General features: G+C 37.7%; 1 protein-coding gene across 1 annotated transcript; it reads right to left on the bottom strand.

The window, feature by feature from the left end:
* Window positions 1-19,643: 19,643 nt before the first annotated feature.
* Window positions 19,644-25,795, bottom strand: LOC126816415 (chymotrypsin-like elastase family member 2A). The gene is made up of 7 exons (XM_050542955.2): window positions 25,524-25,795; window positions 24,384-24,560; window positions 23,455-23,623; window positions 22,983-23,107; window positions 22,377-22,514; window positions 20,954-21,102; window positions 19,644-20,076 (listed from the first exon to the last, which is right to left on the bottom strand). The coding sequence occupies exons 1-7, from the start codon at window positions 25,606-25,608 to the stop codon at window positions 19,930-19,932; spliced, it is 990 nt and encodes a 329-aa protein (XP_050398912.1). The 5' UTR covers window positions 25,609-25,795; the 3' UTR covers window positions 19,644-19,929.
* Window positions 25,796-26,335: the final 540 nt, after the last annotated feature.

The raw sequence follows: 26,335 nt of genomic DNA, 5'->3' as shown, positions 1-26,335 counted from the left end.
TCCAACACCCCTCCCTGGTACGGAAAAAGCTCATTAATTTTATTACACAAACACATTTATTGTTCTGCGCCTGTTTCCTCTTTCACACTTTTATTTTATACACTTGCTATGTATCTTAGAAATCTTTATATTTGTATTGCAAAGCCGCATTTAAACACGTTTATGCATGATGCGCTATATACGCATTTCATAATGATAATAATATCAAATATTTATATTGTTTTGTAGGGCGGTTTTTTACATAACCTAAAGGGACTAGAATGATCGCGATGATTGTTTCAAGCTTATCTAGCTGTTCACCTGGCGTTGTACTGGTTGAAACCTGCTACGGAAGTGGCAGGTACCACAGTCACCTTGCAAAATGCTTACTGTATTAGCACACCAGAGGGTGAGGCGGGGGGGGGGGGGTCTAGTCGTTTACCGCGGCCGTGTAAAATCACACGGTCTGTCATAGAAGCAAGTGGCGTTGTTTCAATTCCCCGCTTGTACGTGTCAAAGAATAGGGTCGCCTGTTTAACCTCTTGGGTTTTCACCTGGTCTTCAGGTTTCCTCGTACTGAATTATTGAAATAAAATTGAACGATATGTTAGTCCCGAAATGACCTAGTTTGCATCATCAATTGGACGTTAACAACCCTCTCTCTCTCTCTCCTATAGCTGATGATGAAACTGAAATCAGCATTGACAAATATGCGCCAGAAATCAGCATTGACACCACGATTTTTCCAAAAAATGTTCGTCGCTAAGTCAGAAGACTCCCCCCTCCCCACCCACGGAACAAAAATCAATACAATCCTGACAACGGGCCTGGTAATTATAATGGTTGCTGGTAATAATGATAAGTATTAATGATAAGTTCGTCGCTAAGTCAGAAGACTCCCCCCTCCCCACCCACGGAACAAAAATCAATACAATCCTGACAACGGGCCTGGTAATTATAATGGTTGCTGGTAATAATGATAAGTTTTAAAAGTCTGATTTCACCTCAGTGAGCCAGTTCATGACTTATATGATAGTCTGTGGTTTTAACTTCCAACTGTTATTGACATAGACTTGTTGATCTAGCAACTTATCAACTATTCGACTTTTTAACACCGTCTTTTGTTTCTGTGGTGAAAAAACAATTAACTTTTACGCGAGAAGATATATTAACCTTCGTTAGGTATTAGACAAATGTCACCACCTCTAACTAGGTTAAAATACCTTACTAAGTTACTGAGGTAATCTTACACACATCAGAATTTGGGTTAGTAAGCGCCCTTGAAATCTTAGATAATCAGGTCCGTCATTGAGTCAAGTGGCGTGATGTCGATTCCTCGCTTGCCCCCCCCCCCTCCCTAAACGCCCCTAACCGCCCCTAACCGCTAGCGAATTATTGAAATAAAACTGAACGATATTTTAGTCCAGAAATGACCTAGTTTGCCTGGAGTCTGCGTCACCCTCCCAAACCGAAAGGACCTAGTTTGCCTGAAGTCTGCATTACCCTCCAACCGCTCCCCCCACTCTCTCTCATAGTCGCTAGGCATTGATTTAAATTTTAAATTGATTATGGTATTCAATTTTGTTAAATGTGACTGGGGGATCACGCTGGCTAAGTGGGTACAACGCTGTCTCGCTAGCCTGGAGGTCGGGTGTTCGATCCATGCATTGACTGAGAAAGTTCATCCAGCTTTTCCGGTGTAGTTCCTCCTTGTCAGTGATGCAGGACGGAGGCCCCGTGTACACATTGACGTACACGTAAAAGATCCCTTAACAGTTAGAATTCGATATAAGAGTAGGCCGTAGTTCCGTTGTCTGAGCAAAATTTCCCTCATAGCACACTGTTTGGCGTATACCTGTCTTCATTAGCCCAGTTCGGAGCAGAACAGTAGGACGTTAAATCTCACTTCATTTCATTTCAGTTAAATGTGACTGATTTGGTAACCAGGTCAGACCAGTGAACTAGTTATTATCACTACTTCCGGGCATTCTGCACACAAAGATCCATCTACTTGATACTTTGAGAATAAATCTCTGTGATGAATGGACGCCATATCCAAAAGTTAGTATAGTGTTTTGTAATGCGGTGCTTACACACAAAGACTAAATAAGCCTATTCAATTCCATTAAATGGAAGCAGATAAATACTTCTCAAATGTCTCGAAGTATGCTTAGTGTTTTCGACTGAAATCATCGATTTAGAACTTATTGTCTGTTCTCAAGCGGAGCTAACTGTAGACAGGCAGCATAAGTTTAGTATGTAGCCTACTTCCGGGTAATACCCCAGCTAAATTACATTTACATGATTTACTGGTCGTTGAATTGGTCGCAGCGATTTTCTATAACAAGTAAAACTGGATGTCCGTTCTCGTTAAACCCCCATGTCATTTCATTGCCTGACCCTAACCCTATAACCCTAACCTGTTATATTGTTGCCATTTTACCTAAGTATTAATAATCATTTATTTTATCATAATTTGCGCTCTTGGTTCAAGCAGTATTTATTGAGAAAGTATTGCACAATTTAAAGGTTATAAAGAATAGAATACCAAAACAACCTCAGGCGTATAATACTTTGCTTCCTTGTGGGTAGGCTGCACAATATATTTACAATTTTAAATAATATAAGAAGATATAGGCGAGCCCTGTATTTTAGTTCTGACTCAAATAGGTAAATAAATATATAAATAAATATTTAGTTATTCTGTTATATAGGTCACCGCTTACGTCACTTCCGTTTTGTCGTGATTGGACAAATGTTTTAGTGGTTGTATATCTTTATACTCTAAGTAGCCCATGGCATCAATTCCAATAATCAGGCGAGTCTTAGGTTATCTCAAAAATGGTATTGTTAACACTTATATAATTTGTTTTCTTGGTGTTTAAACTTATTTAATTGCATCCACATAGAGCTTGACAAATAACAAATATCATTATTATTGTTATCTATTAAACATACATTATGCAAGAGGTAAATCTGCCTATTGCAGGTCTTTCTTTAGGCCTGAAATGTTATCTAAATTATTAATTAGACATTTATTAACAAAACAAGACTAGTATCAACTCTCGATGGTATCGGATACTCCAGATTTTAACTGGATTAGAACGATTCGCCATTTAAAAATTTAATTTAAAAATGGGAAAGCGAGGCTAAGTCTCGAATATACTAGAACCCTGGTTATCACTATGTACACATCTTGTCAAAACTACAAATAGTGATAACTTGGCTCAGAATGAAGTAATTTGAATGAAACTTTCAATATTTTCTTCTTTTTTTATCATCTATTTTTTTATTATTATAGCAAGAATGACAACTCTTTATTAAACTCTTAACTAATGTATCTTTAACGTCTCCTCTTGGTGAGAAGTACAATCTTTGTATTAATATCACTATAATTATAGTATGAGATTTTCCAGAGATCCTATAATAAACTTATTTGTACACGTGTTTTATAATTTGTTCTCATGGGTGCTATGATAGTATTACCTTAAATCCGTACAAAATTACTTTCATAGAAGTGTGGGAATTTCTTAGTGCCCCCACTCTTGACATTATACTTATTGTCAACCATTGATCTCCTTTCTATATTCCAAGACATAATTATAGTATATTATACTGTATTTTATAAGCTTTTGATTACCCTCTCTTACACCTTCCTATAAGGCTTATAAATTGTTAATATAATAACAAAATAAGGTGTAATATCAAACCAACCCAGAACGAAAGTGTCGAATATTTACCATAACGATTTACTGAAGATTTGAACAAAAGTCTCCGTTAATATATTATTAATTCGAGATCATTTGAGTCTATAGAAATGACAAAACTATTTGTTAGTACAGATAGAATCTCGTGTCACATTATATGTAATAACGTACCTTCATTATTTACTTTCCCAAGTTTCCAAAATCTTAAAGTAAATAATGTAATGAATATACAAACGATCTTATTGAAGCCATTTTGTTTTCTAAGAAAAAGGATTTTTAAGATTGAAAACTTGTTAGATAGTGTTTCGGTGTTTATAGCATATTATTCATCTGAAAACAGTGCTTTTGAATCAAAGGGTTTGCCCTGTTTAAAAGATAGAATAGCTCAATAATAATTAGGATTCGTAGGCTTTAGTATATATTTCTTTACATCACAAAATTTAATCTGTAAACATTACTTTTTACTGGAACGATTGCCATGTTTAAAAGATAGAACAGCTTAATATTAATTAGGATTTGTCGTCTTTTTTACTTAAGTAGAGTTTACCAAATTTTAAATATTTAAAACTAAATTACCCTGTACTTATTTTGGAACATGAAATACGCACCGTACACTTATTTCAGAGATTTTATGTTAAACATTTAGACAGAGGGTCCAAATACTTTTAATGGCTATAGATCGGATTGCTATACACCTGCAACTTATTCAACGTTTTATTTTTAAACTGTCCTAATTTTAACGAAACTGGTCAGAATAGCTAGATAAACAGCACTTAAGTTTTTTTCCAATTCATGGACGTGATGTTGATTTGCGTGGATATTTGTAAATATGGAACAAAACTCAGCATAACATATGGTTAACCTCAAATTAATGATAATGATTTTGTGGTTTTGAAATCCTAAGTGGTTAAAACAAACCTAGATGACATATTGCTACGACACGGTCATTATCAAGCTTGTATTTCAACATTTTAAACAAATATGTAACCCAAGAGCCACTTGGTGTACGTAACGCCCGTTTACTGTTTCAAAGCCTCATGAATTATTCAAAGATACAGACGATCATAATGACACAAGACTGGCGAAAAGATATTTATTAAAAATACATATATATATATATATATGTATATATTACTTACATTTAAACTGTGACACTGCACCTTGTATTGTATTTATCCATATCAGTAAAGACAGCAGAGACAGGGACGAACACTTGGCCATGATTTCAAATTGAATGCAGATCGAGCTGGAGAGACGTAATCACTTAAAAGAACACCACACTGGTCTGTCAATAAAATCAAAGAGAAATGCAATACCGGAAAAACGCAGGTTGAATATCACGAAAGTAAGCTTATCCACCTTGTAGAAACCCGTACTGAAATAAATCTGTGATAAGGCACGCCCTTAAAGAAGACGTCGCCCTGTCACAAAGATGACCTGACGGGAAAAAAACGACATGATTAGATTGAATGATTGTCATCAATGTATTGTCCTTTTTTTTTACAACCAAACAGTCCTTCGGTGTTGGTTGTTGAGGTACTTGGACATGAAGACCAGCCTATAATACGAAGATAGTTTTTAATCAATGCTGAACAAACACCGCCTTCAAGTTGGTGAAGAGGCAAGAATAAGAAGGATTTTACAAGTAAATGCTTCATTATTTACACACTGTGACGAAACGTACTTGAATATACGAAGCATTCCTTTCTAGTCTACACTAAGGACATGCAAATAATCTATTCTTTAGCTTAATATATCCACTCGGTGTATCGAGCTCCAATTTTTTTTAAAGACGTCGACATCACAATTACTTGTAAGGATTTATGTTATTTTTTTTATGACCAATCTCAACACATGAAACGTTGTTTAAAGAATTACGAGTGTTTCCCTTTATTAAATCGCCGAACACGGCAATATTTTATTTATAGACAAAATGGAAAATTCTCTGAATAAATTCACGATTTTCTTCTAAGCTAAAAAATCAGGAAGTGAGAATTAATATCAAGTTATCTTCAGAATTTTATTTATAGATAAATGGAAAATGCTCTCAATGAATTCCCGATTTTTTTTAACTCTAAAATATCATGAAGTGAGAACCATTATCAAGTCATTGGAACAGTGGCGGAGCGGTGTTTGAATTTGACACCCCCTTCCTCCAAGGGGGTTGGATGGCCGAATGATTAGCACGTGCGCGCTGTATCATATGGTCTGTCATTGAGTCAACTGGCGTGGTTTCGATTCCCCGGTTGTACGTGACAAGGAGTAGGGTCCCCTGTCCAACCTCGTGGGTTTTCTCCGGGTCCTCCGGTTTCCTCCCACTCCTAAGAGCCGTTACGTGCAAGCGAATTATTGAAATAAAATTGAACCATGTGTTAGTCCCGAAATAACCTGGTTTGTGTCGAGTGGACGTTAAACCCCATTTCTCTCTCTCTGTTCTCCCCCTTCTTCCACCCAGACCACAACATAATATAGTCTTTTACATTGTTTTCGTTTCAAATACAGAATTGTGTCAATGTCGACAGACTGGCCGAATAGTGTAACATGTGTGCGTTACATCATTAAGGTAGTGCATTTAGTCAAGTGACGTAGTGTCGATTGCAGAGAGCAATGTCACCTTTCTAACCCCGAGGGTTTCATATGGGTCCTACAATTTCCTCTCATTGATAAAGACCCCTTCTTGTATGCGAATAATACCATGCATGTTTGAGCCATAAATTGATCTGGTATGTGTTGAGTGGACGTTAAACCTCATTTCTTGCATTAAGTTCTCTCCCAAAAGCAATATAAAATCACTTAATTGTTTGTGTGTGTTTGTGGGAGGGTGGGGGCTGAATGGATAGCGCGTGTGCGTCATTGAGTCAAGTGGTGTGGTTTCGATACCCGTTATGTACGTGACAAGGAGTAGTGTTACCTGTCCAGCCTCGTGGATTTTCTCCAGGATCTCCTGTTTCCCACACTGCTAAAGAACCCTAATTTAACCATATTTTAGTCCCGAAATGAGCTAGTTTGTATAGAGTAGACGTTACTCCCCCTCTCTCTCTGTCTCTGTCTCTCTGTGTTTAGGGTACTAAATCTTCGAACCGTCATGCAGTCAGAGTATCAAGACATAACCGTTTTGCAACGCTTCACTTATGCATGTTGATATACTGATGATATATATAAGATAGAAATATAGGAAATATAGAAAGTGAAACTGGTGTAAGGTTGACCACGATACTACGGACAAACCGAGTGGATGGTAAAGCACATTAGAAACACGGTAAGAGGACTCGAAACTAACAAAATTAACGCCATCTTTTACTGAATACCACATTGCAGACAAGTGGTTTTGGTTTAGTACAGTCATTGCATGCGCGGGATTATGTCATGGGGGGAAACCTACTTGGCTTAGAAGACGCCCCTCTCGCCAAGCCACACGCGCTCACACCAGGGATCAAAACAACGACGCTAGCCAGAGGTGACCGGCCATTTAGCGCTCGGGCGGGACACTCTAGACCACCACAACGCCTCCAACCCCCTTGCACGACACGTGTCACTATTTATAGAGAACTCGAACTAGACTTTGCGGATGTCGGAACTTCCACCCTCTGGATTAGATACCAAGAGGGTTAGAGTTAGGGATATGTAATCCTAACCCTGAGCCCGAATGCAATGCCCCCCCCCCCCCCAACACACACACTTCAACACACCAACCATCCTGATCCCCTCCCTAACCGACTGACCGACAAATATATACCACCAATTGTTTCATGATTTGAGCCCAGGTGTTTCGAAAAAGGTACGCATGCCCAATACTCTCTAACAAGTTTCAAATAATTACACTCTATACAAACCATTAAACTAGTCTGCTTCACGTGAATCAAAATGTCAAATTATTGTTCTCTTTAATTGTTCATAGAACGTGCCTTAAACAAAGACTGGTGTTACTGCTTCGTAAACTAACAAACCCAACTTATTCTTACAAATGATCTATCTCCGGTAACTGTTTATTTAAGGGATTTCTTTTAAAAAAAAGAATAAAAAAGTTATTTTTTTAATTATCCGAAATGTATGGTGATGATGTCATAGTTATTTACCGTGAACAGGTGTCTGTTTTTTAAAGGGACCTGGACAGTATGTCTATCTTGTATATTAAATGTCTACAAATAAATTGGTAAATATTGAATTCGTTAAACATACATTATGCAAGAGCTAAATCTGCCTATTGCAGGTCTTTCTTTAGGCCTGAAATGTTTTCTAAATTATTAATTAGACATTAATTAACTTATCCAGACCATAATCAACTCTCGATGTCTTCGGATATCTCCGATATCAATTAGAACGGTTCAGCCATATTTTGATTCAATCTAAAAATGGTGAAGCGAGACTAAGCTTCAAACAACCAGTGCGGTGGTTGCAATTAATGCACACATCTTGTCAAACCTTCAAAAGCTAACATCTTCACTCGCAATGGAGCAATTCGAATGAAATTGTCAATATGTTCATTTCGTATTATCTATTTTCGAACTATTATATATAGTAAGTATGGTCTTCGCTTTATCTAAATCTTACATAATGTATCTTTAAATTATCGTAATGCTTAACAGTTGTTTGTTATGGACATGTTTGGAGGATGCTAGTGTAATAAGGTGAACTAGTACCATTGTTTTTAAATAAGATCACCTGATATTTTCAAATAAATCCATTTGTAGCAAATTTTCTTAACAACTTGTTCATTTTTATCATTCAGATTCCTCTTATTACAATATGTCAATTTTAGTGTTCTGGTCTAAAACTATGCTAAAATACTATTTTTGGCAGATTGTGTGAAATGGCACTTGTCCACTTTATCGCAATAGCATCCTCAATTATCATATTATCTAAATATGTTATATTACATTAAAGTGCCTATACTATTTGTTATCGAAATGGTGGCCAGCTCACATATTCTCAAAATCCATAATAGTTCGTACATTGTTATATAGTCAAGGAGTGATGGTGGCTCCTAGAGTAGAGCAATGGATGTCAATGGAAGGGGTTATGGTGGCTCCCACTTTATCGCAATAGCATCCTCAATTATCATATTATCTAAATATGTTATATTACATTAAAGTGCCTATACTATTTGTTATCGAAATGGTGGCCAGCTCACATATTCTCAAAATCCATGATAGTTCGTACATTGTTATATAGTCAAGGAGTGATGGTGGCTCCTAGAGTAGAGCAATGGATGTCAATGGAAGGGGTTATGGTGGCTCCTACTCCTAGACTAAAGCCCTGGATAGCCAAGGAATTATATAGGCACCTAGAGTAAATTCTTAACTTAAGTTTGAGAATCTTTTGTGAAACCGGGGTCTGGGCCAAAACACCGGTGTTGGCCGTGGGAGTTCTTGGAGATGTATCAACATGGTTTCCCTGTATGACAGGACAAGAAACAGCGTCTACTCGTTCTAATGGATAAAAAAAACGACATCCTGTGTACACATTGGCTTGAACCAATCCGATTAAAATTCTATTTCGTTTCGTTTTTTATAGGTCAAAATTTCGTTATACTTTTTCTTTACTACACTAGGGTCTGGAAGAGTTGTTATATAACCCGCGTTCTAGATGATGTGAGGGATCAGCTACTGAAACGGTCTGTTACGGCGGGTGTTGGGCGTGAGGTGCACGGAACTGTGGGTAAACCACTACACCGGGCCAGATCTTCATGTAGTGTAGGCTATCGAAAGTATAAAAAAAGAAACGATATATAGATCGGTATTTTAATCAGATTAGGCTTGAACGTAAAAAATCCCATGGTAGGTGAACACACCACTGTCTGGTTAAAAAGGGGGTGAGTTGGGCGGATGGCCGAATGGTTAGCGCGTGCGCGTTGTATCATAAGGTCTGCCATTGGGTCAACAGGCGTGGTTTTGATTCCCTGGTTGAACGCGACAAGGAGTTGGGTCGCCTGTCCAACCTCGTGGGTTTTCTCCTCGTGGTTTTATTGAAATAAAATTAAACCATATGCTAGTCCTGAAATGACCTAGTATGTGTCGAATGGACTTTCTGAATTTGCGGTCTTTAGGCGAAACAAACCTTAATGACTTAGCTATTGAACAGCCAACGGTTGGTAAATCTCACGAGGATTGAATATACATATTGCTAGTGTATTATTGAGACAGAAGTCAATGTTCTCATATAAACACACTGTATTCTTTATATTTATTATACGTCAAGTATCACAGACTTGAATATCCCAGATCAAATAATAAAATAAGCTTGTTTTATATGAAATATGAAGTCGCGGTGGCTCAGCGAGAGAGACGTTGATCACTAAGACGGAGGTCTCGAGTTTTATCACGGTGTTGGTGATTTCCCGGCTGCCCCCCCTCCCCTTGTCAGTGGTGCAGGATTGGGGAGGAGGACAGCGTATTGTTCGGATGGGACGAAAAACCAAGATCCCGTGTACACATTGGCGTGCACGTTAACGAACCCTTGCCAGTTGGAATTCGAAATAAGTGTAGACCGTAGCACCGCTGTTAGTGCAGAACAGTAGGACGTTAAACCCCATTTCGTTTTATTGAAATATCACAAAATATTGTAGTGCAGTTTTTCTAGGGCCGACTTGCATGGGTCCCTTACATCAACAGTGGAAAGGGGATTTATTCTGGTCATTGTCCGCCAAACTCACATAAATACAATCTGATTAAAATACACATCTATATTTCGTTTCGTTTTTTTATACTTTCGATGGCCTACACTATACAGATCTATATTTCGTTTCGTTTTTTTATACTTTCGATGGCCTACACTACATGAAGATCTGTCAAGCTATAGCGATAGGTCACGTCAGGGGTCAAAAGACCGACTTTTGACCTTATGACGTCAGACCTATGATTAACCAATCAGCATTGATGTTGCTAGTGGATTACCCACAGTTCCGTGCAAAGCACGCCTAAAGCTCGCCGTAACAGACCGGTTCATTGGGTTATCCCCAACACCATTCAGAACACGAGTTATATAACAACTCTTCCAGATCCTCGTGTAGTAAAGACAAGTAAAACGAAATTTTGAACTATAAAAACGAAACGAAGCAGGATCTGTGTTTTAACCAGATTAACATAAATACAATTTGTATGCGAGTATAGTAAATAGATAGATGTATTTGACTAGCACATATTCAATATGATAATAAAAATCATAAAATTATTAAAATGATAAATTATGATGCTTTATATATATATATAATTTAGGGATCCTTTTAATATTATGGACCCTTCCCTGCAGACAAAACAAACTACACAGACATTGCAAAAAAAAGAAGAAAAATATCAAATCAATTGGTCATTTTACAGTTTATGAATCTATCAAGCAATGTCTAATAAAACAGGGCCAGGATCCCGCAGTCAATAACAATAACATTTGTAGTAAATAATTTAAAATTAATTAATACGATGTACTGCCAAATTGTAGAAAATAATTTGAAATTAATTAATACGATGTACCACCAAATTAATGTTAAGAACACAAAGTCAACAAATATAACTTCCTTAGTAGTTAATTGAAATTAATTAAAACGACTTACCAACAAAGTGATGTTTTGCTTTCTATTTTTTAAAATTTACTTGTGTGGTTTTATATACCTCATCCACCCCCTTCACAGATTTTAATTCTTTTAAATGTTACAGTATAGACCACGTTTCCGCTCAAATGCTGTTTAAATAGTTACTCATATACTCATATACCATATCAATATATCCATGTAATTGTTTTCATACCTATCTAAATCTACATATATATGATTTATCAAAGTTATTTTTGAGTATTATCTCCTTTGTGAAACTATTTTTAGATATTTGGGGAGTACCGGGTATATTAATGGAAAATGTTTTAACATTTTTAAAGGAAAGGCGCGGGTCGAGCAGTCTCACATATAGAACTTCTTTTTATTTTATTTTATTTCTAAGCTATGTGGGGATAAGAAATAACAATAAACAAAAATGGTGTTAAATAAAAAAATAAATATTTAGAATGCCTTGCGTATGTTTAATAGAATTTACTATAGTTCACCCTTTAAGCCTACAAGTTGTAAATAGTCATAATATTTTATTCATAAGATTATAGAATCTGCACTCTTTTATGAAAAACTGTACCTGAAGTAAACAGTTGAGATTAAATCATAGGCCAGAGAAAAGGCATTATATAGGATAAGGGCTACTTTAATTTTGTATGCTCTTGAATACAATATACAATCTACATTCCAATAGAATACATATTAAATAACATAGTGCTCTTATTTATTGAGAGATTAATTCATTATAAAGACATATTACGCTGATATCTCTGGAGTGGGTTTCAAGGAGGACTGTAATACAATCTTATAAATAATTTCATATACATGCACAATTATAGGATTATTTCCCTTTTAAAATGCGCAATGATTAATATTTGACAAACCCTCCAATAGAATAATAAAACATTGATTACATTCAAGACAGGGGCAAAGTGAAGGGGACGCAATAACGGTCTTTGCGTCATAGGTTTGCGTCTCTGAAATGGAAAAAAGTCACGTGCTTTCAATGCTGGTTTTCAACGCTATAATCATAATCATAATTCTCAACCTGGGCCCGGTTTCTCGAAATCTTACCTAAAGATAAAATCCAAATTTTAGTAGATACTTCAATTTTGTTTGGCTAAGCACTAAAATCAATCTAATATTATCCAATCAAATTACTTTAATTTGGATTTTATCTTGTTAAAATTTAGTGAAACAGCCGCCAGATGCCAGCATATGCTGCAGCTAATGTTACCAATCGACTCTATCATGTTCTAATTCCCTAAAGATATACATATTGCGATCTCGTTTGTATGCAAAATTAGCGATCACTACGCACCTGCTTCATGACGATTTTAATATCGCGTAGATTAGGCACTATTTTAAGACACGTGACCAGTTCAAGAATTGACTATATTTTCCATAATTCAGTCCATCGGTGTCTAAAATATGGCTGTCTAAGTTTTGGGAGGATACCCTCGGGTTTCTTAACTATCAACACGTGACAGAGGTGATTTACAAAGTTTTAAATGAAACTGATTTCAATTATTATTCAAAAACTAAAGAAATATATGGAGGTGGCTATATTGTACTGTCAAGTTTGATATACTAGGATATACATCTCGCAGTCGAGCCCATCGTTTTCTTAATAATAAAACTCGTGACATTAATACACGGATTAAATTGCTTCCATTATTGAAAACGATTATAACATCGCAATAAGAGAGATGAGTAATGGCCCATTCAGCTTGATCCATGTTTTTTTTATAAACAATCGCGTGATAAAAAGGAAGTACTCTGACAAAAAGATGGATTGATAATAATGGTTATATCCACGTCATGTATATCATTATTAGGAACTGAGTCATCGACAGAGAGAGAGAGAGAGAGAGAGAGAGAGAGAGAGAAAGAGAGAGAGAGAGATGGGTGGGGGTGATGGGGGAGGGGTTAACGCACACATAACGCAAACTACGTTATATAACTATCACACACAATAATTCGCATGTACATATATGTCTGTTTAGCATGACCATAACGCACGCAAAGCTACTCCTTGTCATGCAAAGGCTACATGACTCAAGCAGCCCTTTTGATCTAAAGAGCACGCGTTTAACCACGCTGTCACCGAACCCTCCTTTCATGCTCCGACGTTTGTACATAAACAACACTTATGTTGCATCATTTAATCCATTAGAATACTGCGAGGAGATTCCTTTAAATAGAAACGAAAGTAAAACAAAACACCCCTAAACAAATAAACACGATAAATGCCGTTTATTTTGCTAACGGATCAGAGTAATCGTCCCGTCTTAGCAGTCATTTTTAGTAAAATAAAAGGGACATAGCTGTTTAAAAATGAATAATGGGGTTTAACGTCTACTCTACACATTGGCGTGCACGTAAAAGATCCCTTGACAGTTAGAATTCGATAAAAGAGTAGGCCGTAGTGCCTCTGTTCGGGCAAAATTTCCCTCATAGCAAACTGTATGGCATATGCCCGTCTTCATTAGCCCTGTTCGGGGCAGAACAGTAGGACGTTAAACCCCATTTCATTTCATTTAACGTCCACTCGATATAAACTAGGTCATTTCGCGACTAACATCTGGTTCAATTCCATTTCCAAGATTCGCTAGCGATTAAGGGTCTTCAGGTGCAGGAAACTGGAGGACCCTTACAAAACCCACGAGGTTGGACAGGCGGTCCGGTCCTACTCCTTATCACGTTCAAGCTGGGAATCGAAACCACGCCAATTGACTCAATGAGAGACTTAATAATCTAACGCGTTAAATCATTCGGCCACCCGGGGGATCACGTGGCTAAGTGGGTAAGACGCTGACTCGCTAGCCTAGAGGTCGTGTGTTCGATCCCTGCATTGGCCGAGAAAGTTCATTCAGATTTTCCGGCGTGGTTTCCCCTTGTCAGTGATGCAGGATGGAGGGCCTGACAAGAACAGCTGTCTAGTCGTTCGGATGGCACGAAAAACCGAGGTCCCGTGTACACATTGGCGTGCACGTAAAAGATCCCTTGGCAGTTGGAATTCGATATAAGAGTAGGCCGTAGTGCCGCTGCCCGGGCAAAACTTCCCTCATAGCACACTGTATGGCGTATGCCCGTCTTCATTAGCCCAGGTTAGGAGCAGAACAGTAGGACGTTAAACCCCATTTCATTTCATTTCATTCGGCCACCCAGTTGAATTTGATCCGATTATGTGCTAGTAGTGACGGGACAGAAACCATACAATTATAGCTCCAAAATAATAAGTGTTTTTCTCTAATACTAGTTTCGTTTAGGCTTTCTTTGTCAGCAGTCCGCATTCGTTCTTCTTTACAAAGCAAGTCGTCATATCGTCATATATTCCATGGCTTAGGGGTCGGTCAAACCCATATTTAAAATTTAAATAAGATAATCTCCACCATAAAAGATTTCAACTAGCACTTATATGTGACGCTGGCTTGTTTATAAGGGTAGAAGCCAGACATTTGGTCAAGACGAAAAGAAGATTTTGGTCAAAACGGGAAGACGTTTTTGTCAAAGCGGCTAAGATAGTAATAACATAATTTTAGTTATTCACATTATTTTTTCTACCATAAAGCGAATTTTGTTCATCTCGATTTATGGTTTCTTTTATAGTATATCTCCTTTATATCTTTGTAAATTCTGAACGGAATTTAACCTTTTTTTGGACTGATACCCCCCCCCCCCCCCCCTTGAGATACGACTTTCTCAATATTGTAAGCGAAGTAATATTACTTCAATGGCGATCAGCGTCTATAATGAAATCCAAATTTTGTCATCCAGTTACAAAGATCGCCCTAGATCTTTGAAATAAAACGAAACGAAACAAATAGTGAATAAATATGGTAAAAGCTATTTCCTTTGATAACGGATGTAAACAAAAACATTATAAGCTAAACGATTGAGAGAGAGAGAGAGAGAGAGAGAGAGCAGGTTTAACGTCCCCTCGACACAAACTGGGTCATTTCGGGACTAACACAAGGTTCAATTTTATTTCAATAATTCGCTTGCGCATAGGGGTCTTTGGTAGTGGGAGGAAACCGGAGGACCCGGAGAAAACCCACAAGGTTGGACAGGCAACCGGGGAATCGAAACCACACCAGTTGACTCAATGACAGACCTCAAGAATAAAACGGACCTCGCTATCCATCCTATAATTATAGTAAAGGTTACTTAACAAAAGTAACTAAAGAAAAAAAAATTAAGTAAATAACCAAGAGTGATTAATCGGTAACTTTATTTCAAAAGACTCACCTACCGTTTTACAGCAAAGAAAGAATACAAAAACACATACAAGATACCTCAAAAAAAAAAAAAAAAAAAAAAAAAAAAAAAAATCAACACCAATGACGTTCAATAGTAAGACACGTGCAGCTATGTTATTCATGTTCGAATAAAAAAACCCAGTATAATGTCGGATTATGTTTAAAATGACATCAAAGTAGGACGTCGTTTTATATTGAATAGAAAACTACGCCCATTAAACGCCTTGATTCATATAAGTAAACAAGCTGACAATTTCTAGAAACTTTTAAAAGACAAAATTCAAATCAGGAAATATAGGTTTGTTCAAATGGTTTGGCTGTATTTTATTTTCTTTGTATACACATAATGTGCGAAAACTCGTTCGAGGAACATTGCTAATATATATGTTTAAAACAATTGGTGTTTCATGAATATTTACAAAATTAATGTGAACACAACATACATCTCCCAATAACAGAGTATAGCACCGGTGGTCTGAAATAAAAAATGTCCGAAACCTTAAGCCACCCGAGCACACATTAGTCTACGCATAATAATCTGCGATCACTATGGTTTCTGAATTCATTGAGTTGAGGAAGCGTGGTAATGTTTATCATTCAAATTGATAATTAAAATGCTCGATCCTTATTATCCCAAATGAACGAACATTGCACCTATGTAGGCCCATGTTTCGTTGTGCGGATACAGGCCCGTAACTAAGGGGGGGGGGGCGCAAAGCCCTCCCTGCAAAAAGTTTCGCCCATCCACACCCTCTGTGAAAAAAATTGTCGACCAGAAAAAAAATAGATCTACATTGTCCAATTTTACAGCACCCCTGAGAACACTTCCCGTCCCCTTCGCTGCTTTGAGCTAGTTACGACCCTATGCGAAATGCCCTCCCTGCAAAAAGTTTCGCACCCCCCCCCCCCTCCCCCAACCCCGCCTGTAAAAAAATTGTCGACCATAAAAAAATAGATCTACATTGTCCGTCAATTTTACAGCACCCCTGAGAACACTTCCCGCCCCCTTCGTTGCTCTAACCTAGTTACGGCCCTGTGCGCAAAGCCCTCCCTGCAAAAAGTTTCGCACCCACCCCCCTGTGAAAACATTGTCGACCATAAAAAAATAGATCTACATTGTCCGTCAATTTTATAGCACTCCTGAGAACACTTCCCGCCCCCTTCGTTGCTCTAACCTAGTTACGGCCCTGTGCGCAAAGCCCTCCCTGCAAAAAGTTTCGCCCCCACCCCCCTGTGAAAACATTGTCGACCATAAGAAAAATAGATCTACATTGTCCGTCAATTTTACAGCACCCCTGAGAACACTTCCCGCCCCCTCGTTGCTCTAAGCTAGTTACGGCGCTGTGCGGATAAGGGCACAGATCACCAGATTAGGCGTGCAGATGGAGATATGTTGCCAAAGGCTGTCATCTGATGGAGTGGTGGCAAACACCATAAAGGCTCCAACGAATCTACATTGTTCAAGCTGAAAATGACGAAGACCTCGGTGAGAAAATCCAGATGCTTCCCAAATGTCCTACAGTTGCACTCAATTTCGAATTATGAAAGGGGAAATGACTCTAGCAAAAAATGAAAATCTCGGTGAGTAAACCCAGAAGCTTCCCGAATACCGACAGTTGCACTCAATTCTCGAGTTATAAAAGGGGAAATAAACGAAATAGATTAAACTTTTAGCACCAATCATATAATCTTCTGGTCTTCTCTGACGTGAGAACTGTCCACTGGTATACGTGTTTAGTTTTGTTGACTGGTTAATTGTTATTGTTCGAGGTTTTTGTCACCCTATATAGAATGTCATTAGCTAAGTAGTAATAAATACATGGTAAACAATACTTACAACTGGAATGTCTCTGGACCAATCGTAAGACACGTACTATATCGTAATTAGCAACAGCTTCTTATTACAGTAAGATTATTATTCCAGATTGAACACAGCATATGTTGGTCATTGTCAAATTAAAATATATATTTTTTTATGTCGGTGGGGTAATTAACATACGGCACAACATCAGTCGAAGGGGGATATTTAAATACATATACGTTATAACTTCCGATGACGTCCAAGAAAGAGAAAACAGCTAGTTTATGATTTGATGTATACATATATTTTTTTGAATGGACGTATTTATTTTTTCATCTATGTATTTATCTACTGTAAACATGGAATTACGTCGGATGTTCGATCCCTGCATTGGCCGAGAAAGTTCATCCAGATTTTCCGACGTAGTTCCCTCTTGTCAGTGATGCAGGACGGAGGGCCTGACAAGGACAGCTGTCTACTAGTCGTTCGGATGGGATGAAAACCCGAGGTCCCGTGTACACGTTGGCGTGCACGTCAAATATCCATTGACAGTTGGAATTCGATATAAGAGTAGGCTGTACTGCAGCTGTCCGGGCAAATTTCCCTTATAGCACACTGTATGGTGTATGCCCGTCTTCATTAGCCCAGTTCGGAGCAGAATAGTAGGACGTTAAACCCCATTTAATTTTATTTATATTAAAACCTTATTTAAACACATCTTCCAATACATGATTTTTGTTTTAGAAATATTGAATTCTTGTTTAAATACACCAGAGCGTCTTCCAAGAAAACTTTACGATTCTACAACAAAATTTAGTTTTGCCTTTATATTTTTTAAATTGATGTGTAAGATACCAGTTTTAATGTCAGACGCTGCACCTGGGATCGAATTTTAGCGAAGATATATTTGTGTTTAAAACACATAATTCCATACTTTTCTTGTGGTAATTATGACTATATTTAATTACGTTCTGGCAATTCGCCCGTGCTTCCAGCTCACACGATGTTAAACATACATTATCCAAGAGCTAAATCTGCCTATTGCAGGTCTTTATTTAGGCCTGAAATGTTATCTGAATTATTAATTAGACATTATAATTAACTTATCCAGACCATAACCAACTCTCGATGTCATCGCTAGCCTGCGATGTTTATTGGATTAGGTTCGGATTTGCTGAAATGGATAATCGAGACTATGTTTTTTATCGTACCGACTTTAGTAATGATAATCGCTAAAATCTCGGTTCAGAGTGGATGAATTTGACTGAAATTTTTAAGCAAATTCCCTTTACATTATCTAGATTTTAACTATTATAGTGAGAACTGCCAGCTCTTTATCTAATCTCCCATAATGTATCTTTAACATATAGACGATTATTAACGTTTCTGTGAGCTCTACTCTTGTTATTTATAGATAACAATATCTCGACATCTATGTACTATCAAGAACTCACGGTTTGTCATTTGAAATGTAAAGCTTCACAAGAAGTAGATTTTGTGTAAATATGTGTGTTTTGTTAATCTATTGTTTATCACCTACTATTGTAATGGGGAGGACTCCTTTGTAAGTTTTAATAAATTTTGCCCGATCCGTTTACTTTAAAGTAATAAAATATGTTTAAATCAAACAGAATCCACCAATTACTTCCGTCTTGTCACCCTTTAAGCGCCACCATCACTCGTAATATGAAAATAAACGCTGTTAAGTATGAATATTGTCATAGTTATATTACCCCAAACTCAACTATGGAAACTCAACCATTGTTCACAAGCGTTCGTAAAAAAAATCCTCGAAAGTCACTAAAACTTATCAATTAAAGGGTAAAACGAAAGTTTTTCAGTGATGAGATGGCAAATTTATATCCAATTTTGAATACAAACTATTCTGAATATGCCCCATTAGGGTCAATTTGCAAATAATTGCAAATGTGATATTTATGTGAAATTATAAATTTCCAATTTCAATGGGGAGCCACGGTGGCCCAGTGCGTAAGACGCAGGCTCTGTAACCAACGGCCTCTGGTTCTCTTCAGCTGTTTGTCGAGAAAGTTCCTCGGGGTGGGGCTATAGGACGAAAACCCGATGGGATGAAAACGGGGGCCTCGTGCACACATTGGCGTGTATGTTAAAGAACCACTGACAGTTGGAATTCGATATAAGAGTAAGCTGTAGTGCCGCTATCCGGGCAAAATGCCCCCATAGCACAATGTATGGCATATGCCCGTCTTCATTAACCCAGTCGATGCAGAAAAGTAGGACGTTAAATCCCATTTCATTTTATTCTCATTTACAATTTAAATGCCCTTTTTGTACGCAATCGCCAACAATAATGCACATGCTATACAATAAAACAATAAGAATGCATTATTGTACCATATTTATTACAAATTAATGACAATTCTTATGTCTTCTGATATTCAAATAAAGAAGCCATGATTCGTTGACAGCTAAATATACATCGAAGGCCTGTGTTGGCCTGTCGGTGTTTTACGATATGCATCTCTGTCTTGACCGGCGAAAGTTATTTAAACACAGCTTTCTAACGACATGCGATATATCAAGAACTGAAGGAGAGGTACGTGCAAATACATTGACATTTTAAGGATGGAGCCCTAATGTTCTTGTTTAATACGCCAGTGTTGTATTTTATAATCTGGCTAGAATCCATTCTGTATAATTGGTAATATTTGTGTACAGTGTTGGTAAACGGTTACAGCTATAATAACCTATAATACCAGCTAAAGACCAGCGATTCTGAGAATCAGGACAAACCAGCATTCCACCATCATCACCCTGGAAAAAATATCAAATACGAAGGTAACTAAATCTGAAAGAAATTCTAATAGAATCGAGAATACCACCAGTTTAAGACAATTTGCTTGTATCTAAATTTAGACCCTCTTGCCATATTTGATTCACATGCAACCAGTTTTATGAATTCAAATATTTTGGAAACAAACCGAATAGAATCTGAATCTGGAAGACTACTATGGACGAACAATATAAAATACGAATCGCAGCCATCTTGCAATTGTGACATCATTCTGCATCTACTGGGCTAAGAAAGACAGTCTGATTAAAACACACTTGAAACATCACCGCTGATTGGTTAATAAAATGTCTGATGTCCTCGGGTCAGAAACCTCTCGTATGACCCTTGACGCGAACCCCCCCCCCCCCTACAACCGACCAGATCTCCATGTAGTAGAGACCATCGAATGTATAAAAAAAATGAAACGATATATAGATCTGTATTTTAATGAGTTTTCTAATAAAGACGAAAATCGTCACCCCCCCCCCCCAAAAAAAAAAAACCAAAACAAAACAAAACAAGCATACCAAGTTTCATGTCTATCTTGCCCGAATTGAGGGTGTCTTGCTCTGTTTGCTAATAGGAAGAAGAAGGACCAGACCAATTGGAACCAAATTCTGCTTGAAATATCTTGATTTAGATTCAAGACAACAAAACACCTCTTATATAGCAAAGGGAACCTTTTAGTACTCCTGGTCTGGGTTCAATCATGGAATGAAGGTAAGGTATTCACGACGTTTCGACAACGATAAGAGAATACTTGTCGAAACGTCGCGCTTTTAGAATAAAACCAGTGATAGTTTACCATAGAAATTGTGTTCTGTTACTGGACGATCAGAACGATTTAAATCAATTTACCTGACAACCATCTGTTAAATCTACAGCTGTATTACTACACAGGACATCATCTGGTAACTGTTCTCCTGTAGAAACCTGGATTAGATTCTGACAGATGTTTCTATCTAAAACAGTTACATCAGCGGCTTGTAGAGTTGATGATCCACCATCTTAAAAAAATTGAAACAAAATCTGCTATACATCAGTAATATAGAAAAATTGTGAGATGTGTCATAAAATTATGAAATTTCACCCAAATATAGATTTTAAGAGTTGGAGCCATCACGACAATATTAATTCAAGACTTTAATTATAAACCATAATATAGTTTGATAAAAAGTTTGATCAATTCCGATCGCCACTAGTACGAAACTTGGATAATCAAACGTTCCTTTATTCCCTGTGCTTGACATGGTCCGTGAGAGAGAAGGGAGCAACTGGGACACTTATCCAGGGGCCTGGAGCCTAGAGGGGGCCGGAGTTAAACAGAGTAATGTTTGGGTAGAAATTGATAAAAAAATAATATTGTTACTTGATCGTAAAGTAAAAGAAAAACGGTGACTTTTCTGAATGTGGTTACCTAGTTGCGTGGGTTGGATTAGAATCAAATTCTGCCAGTCCACTGTTTTTGGAAAAATTGTTGAATTAAAAACTATAAGCCTCCTGTCCGGGCCTTCCCGGATTCTGTCAGTCCACTTTTTAGGAAATATTGGTGAATTAAACACTATAAGCCACCTTCCCGGAGCTTCACGTCGTTGTGACCCGACCCGAGCTCGTTTCGTTTGGGGCTCTCATCACAGGCAGGGTATCCGGGCCCAGGTAGGTAATTGGGGTCTAGTCCGGGCCTGTAGAACGCTACAATGATGGTAAGCGCCCGTGTCGCGCTCTGCCGGCAGTGATCATGTTATCGATCGCTCTAGGTAGGCTGACGGATATCCGATCTTTAAAAACTAAACAGTTACCCCAGATATACGCCAAAATGACGCTAGAGACCATGTATCTTTCGAAAATTTTTTGACTTCGGGGGAGAGAGACCCCCTCCCCCCACTCACGACTCCCCTCGCCTAGTTGTTTGTCCAAGGGCCGGGAGGTCCATGTCGCGGGTGCTAGTGCTTGATAGACAGTTAACAATCCGGAGCTCTGTCAAACTTATCCTATCCTATAGTATGATGACGCGTTAATGCTGGTGCCCAGTTGGACAATCTGACAGTCCGTTCTTGTCCCTTTATTCCATGTGCTTGAAGCTCTTTCCAACGACCATTCCAATTATCCATTTGTATGAAAGTGTGTTATACCAACGTCCTGTGGGCCCCGAGTTTGATATGTAGTAGTTAATGGACCATAAATCTGACAGCCCGTTTGTCCAATCATCCCTCAACAAGTGGCCACTATATGAACTGAAATAAATGAGATGTGGTACGAGGTGTTCTGGTATTTTACTTACATTCCGTTTGACCAAATCCCGCTATATAACACCTACCACCAGGTGATATAGGTATGGAAGGATCAGGTAAACAGGCTGGTGTTTTACACCTATCAAACTCTACAGGTGTTGATAATTTGATGGCTGCTAGATTTTTTCCTGACAATAAAACAAACAATCAAAATTCAATCGATAACCTTCCATTCAAACAGAGTTAAAGCCAGAAGTAATGTTGCCTGCAAGTTTGCCACCCCACCCAACCTCACCCAACCTGCGAAAACCACAATAAAATATACACCAACCATAATTGCAGACAATGTAACCCATGTTCTTTTTTTATGAGAAAATAAAATATCGCCTGGCTTCTTCAATCATTATATTGTCCCCAAAGTAAAACAACCCTTTTCTAATTCTGTAAACCGCCCACTGGATAAAACCACTGTAAATGCGGTCCGTATATCATCAATACAAAAGTTCGTAAGCTGTGTGAACTCCCTAGATGAGAAGTGGTAACCCATGCTCGAGAAATATTATCCGTGGTTTTTCTATACCCCATAGCAATACTACAAATTTTAAAACAACATAAAGACATCGACAAGTAATTACCTATCTGTCTGAACAACTTACCTTTAACTTCAAATTTATATCCGTCCATAATGTCTATACGTTGTACACGATACGCAACTTCAGGATAATCAAATTTGTTTGTGTTATAGTCACCCAGATGGACTTTGATGTCTTGTATAGGCGCACTGAAAACAGAATGATATATTCTAACGGGTCAAGTTTTCTAATAAAGTATCTTGACTTTTTTATTGTATAAATGTGTGTCTGGAATGTATCTTTAATCTTAGTAAGATCAGACGTTTTGAATTCATTTTATTTAACATTTGATGAGTGTTATTATTGTGTCATGGTCTTAATTGTGTAGCGTAAGCAACCAATAAAAAGCTGCTCTGAAATCTCGTGCATAACATTATCGTCGACAGTCGTCTGAACGGCACCGTTCTGAAATGTTAGATATACTGCAGAAAACAAACCCATGAAATAAAGATATAATTTTAATTAGATTTGTGTACTTTTGGTCTGGTGTACTTACTTAATCAAACATTGCGCTGCAGTTAATACTGTGTCCTTGTTCACCAGAACGCCCGAACAGAACAATCCTCTGGTACTATGACGCAGTGAAACCATCCATGGCCATTCACATGGTCTCCCAGTATAGCCATTAAAGATTCGTGTCTGGGTTATGGAGGCGGCTCCGCATTCTTAAAGAAAAGACAGAACATTATAGCTGTTAATATAACGTCAATGATAACAATAATAATACTTCCGGTTTTCGAAGTTACAATATTACTTCCGGTTTTGAGAAAACTGAGTATTCCGACACTGCGTAATACGACATATTGTAACGATCCCGTACGATGTCGGATTTGACAGAGTCCACTGTATATATTTTACGGTGGTAAATCTTAATGTATGACTAATTGTTCGTGCTTTACGGACCGCTTACTATTTTTAGGCTAAATCCAACTAAATTGCAACGGATCATAAAATATATTTGATGGAAAATATATAGATTTGTCTTTAAAAGGTACATTCTTTGGATAATTTTGCTGATGTTTTTAGCCTACTTCAAACATAATCACTAAATCCGCGAAGAGAATCGCAAGAGGGTAATTGAAGAGTTTTTGCTTCTGCGCGCACCTCTAAGCATCAAAATAAGCGATTGTTTAGATTTGACACTGCGATCCCGAAGTTGGCCGCTAAAGTTCATCGGGATTTTCCGGTTTGGTTTCCTCCTGTCAGTGGTGCCTGACAAGGGAAGCTGTCTAGTTGTTCGGATGAGACAAAAACCCAGGCCCCGTGTACACATTGGCGTGCCCGAAAGAATAGTCTGTATCGTATGCTCGTCTTCGTTAACCCAGTCGGAGCAGAACTGTAGGACGTTAAACCCCATTTCATTTCAGGTTTGACAATGCCACCACCGCTCCCATTTAAAAATGATCCCTGATTATGAAAACTTACTTCCTTGTCTCTGAGATACAGATCCAGTATTGACTGTCGGTACTGGTGTTGTTACTGGATTAATTGGTGGCGGAACACAACAGTGGGCCAATCCATAGAAACAATAGTAAGGGTGTAGCGCATGTTCTCCATAGTTACAAGATCTCGAACACCTCCCTCCAAACTGATAGGCACATACTACAAAAGTATAGATATACTACACAATTATACACATGCTAAACAAAATTATACAAACGCTACAAAATTATACATGTACTGCAAAGCTATAAACATGCTTCAAAATTATACATGTACTGCAATAGTATACAAAATTTTACACATACAAGTTGGAATGGCAAAGAGAAGTGTGTAATCGTTCGAATGGCCAGAACAAACCACGCATCCTTAAAGTAGCTAAGTCTCTAACTCAATATCATCCAAAATCTTCAACACTGTAAACACGATTTATTTGTCAAATTAAATCAACATTCATGTTGTGATCTTACCGGAAAAAGATGGGCTTTTGATATCCAATATTTAAGACAAAATAAACATTTTACCATTGGTACACGAATCGTGTACCATAATGCGCTTCAGCCCCAGTTGTATCAAGAGACTCGAGGGACGAGGCTAGACACATTGCACCAAATCAAACGGCGTATGTAGACTGGAATAACCAGACGCTAGAAATTTGCACTAGCTTATTTCGCCGAACATAACTGATTTTGAAATTGGAGTAAAAACGGAAACCATTGAATGTAAATCAGTTTATATACATTCATATTACAGTTTTATATGCGTTGCGACCCACTTTTGTCAATTTCTAGGTCCCAAATGTTAGCAATTTAGCTCCTTTAAGAGTAGGCGTAAGAGCCGCCTCTCAGGCAAATGATCCCTCATAAATCACTATATGCTCGCATGTAGAAAATTAAGAGACTTAACCCCTTTTCATTTCTGATTGCCACTACAAAAAATAAGCGTAAGAATACAAAAACACCATAAGCATCATAACGATGGATAAATTACCAGTACTAATATAACGTCATATGAAACTTACTTACAGGATCTCAGTAACAAGTGGTACCAGATGTTCCAGAAAAGATATTCAAGGTAAATATCATTATCATGAGAGGAATAATACTAAATGATCTTTGTCCTTACCAGAATATTGCCACACGTTCAGGTATTGACCGGTAGATGGCACAACAGATCCCACTGCTATCACTAGATAAATCACAAGAAACATTTTGCCAGTGTAAATCGGTAATCAGGAACAATCTACTGGTTAAGACATCCCGACCATATGTATAAATTTGAAACAATTAGGCATTATTCGCTGGACAAAACGATCCTATTTCTAATTATAAATCAAACTGTCACAGAACATCTAAAGTTGAATTTTACCTTTTATCCACCCTTCAGCTTCACTGATAAATGTTTTGTTTTACACACGTTTTACTTAGCTCTTGTTGAATGTGCAACAATAGGAAAAGATCAGCCAAGTATAGGTCACACTTGGACTAAACGGTTTACCGCGTGACCCCACTTACATCAGTCAAATGTTAATCAATCTCAGCGATGACACGGATTTAGTAAACTTTCCCTTTTAAACAGGAACGTGGCGTAATTAATTCATAGTAATAGTGTGAGTTTATAAAAGGAATAACCATCTAAGTGATAAACATAAGTAATTGAAATTTCTGACTTATTCGATGAATAATATAGTAGAGACTGGTATGATGCACGAGACAGATACCACCTCGGTCATTTCGGGAATAACATATGGTTCAATTTCATTTCAATAATTCGATTTTGCATAGGGGTCTTTAGGAGTAGGAGGAAACCGGAGGATCACTAGCCCCCCCCCCCCCGCCCTCCTCTTACTGCCTGAACATTCTCCGTCTTCTTTACATGTTTGATAGGAAAATCAAAGTATGCATATACAGTTTCGTATTTATAGACATTGAATTTTA

This window comes from Patella vulgata, chromosome 3, assembly GCF_932274485.2.
Source record: "Patella vulgata chromosome 3, xgPatVulg1.2, whole genome shotgun sequence".
Taxonomy (NCBI): Eukaryota; Metazoa; Mollusca; class Gastropoda; family Patellidae; genus Patella; species Patella vulgata.
Note: the sequence above shows the minus strand (reverse complement) of the source record. Positions and strands in the feature narration are given on the sequence as shown.

Coding starts and splice junctions, on each gene's coding strand:
- LOC126816415 (XM_050542955.2), bottom strand. CDS start 25,608: ATGTTTCTTGTGATTTATCTAGTGATAGCAGTGGGATCTGTTGTGCCA. Junction 23,108..23,454: donor GCAGCGCAATGTTTGATTAA/GTAAGTACACCA, acceptor TTCTGTTTTCAG/TGCGCCTATACAAGACATCA. Junction 21,103..22,376: donor GGGATTTGGTCAAACGGAAT/GTAAGTAAAATA, acceptor AATTTTTTTAAG/ATGGTGGATCATCAACTCTA.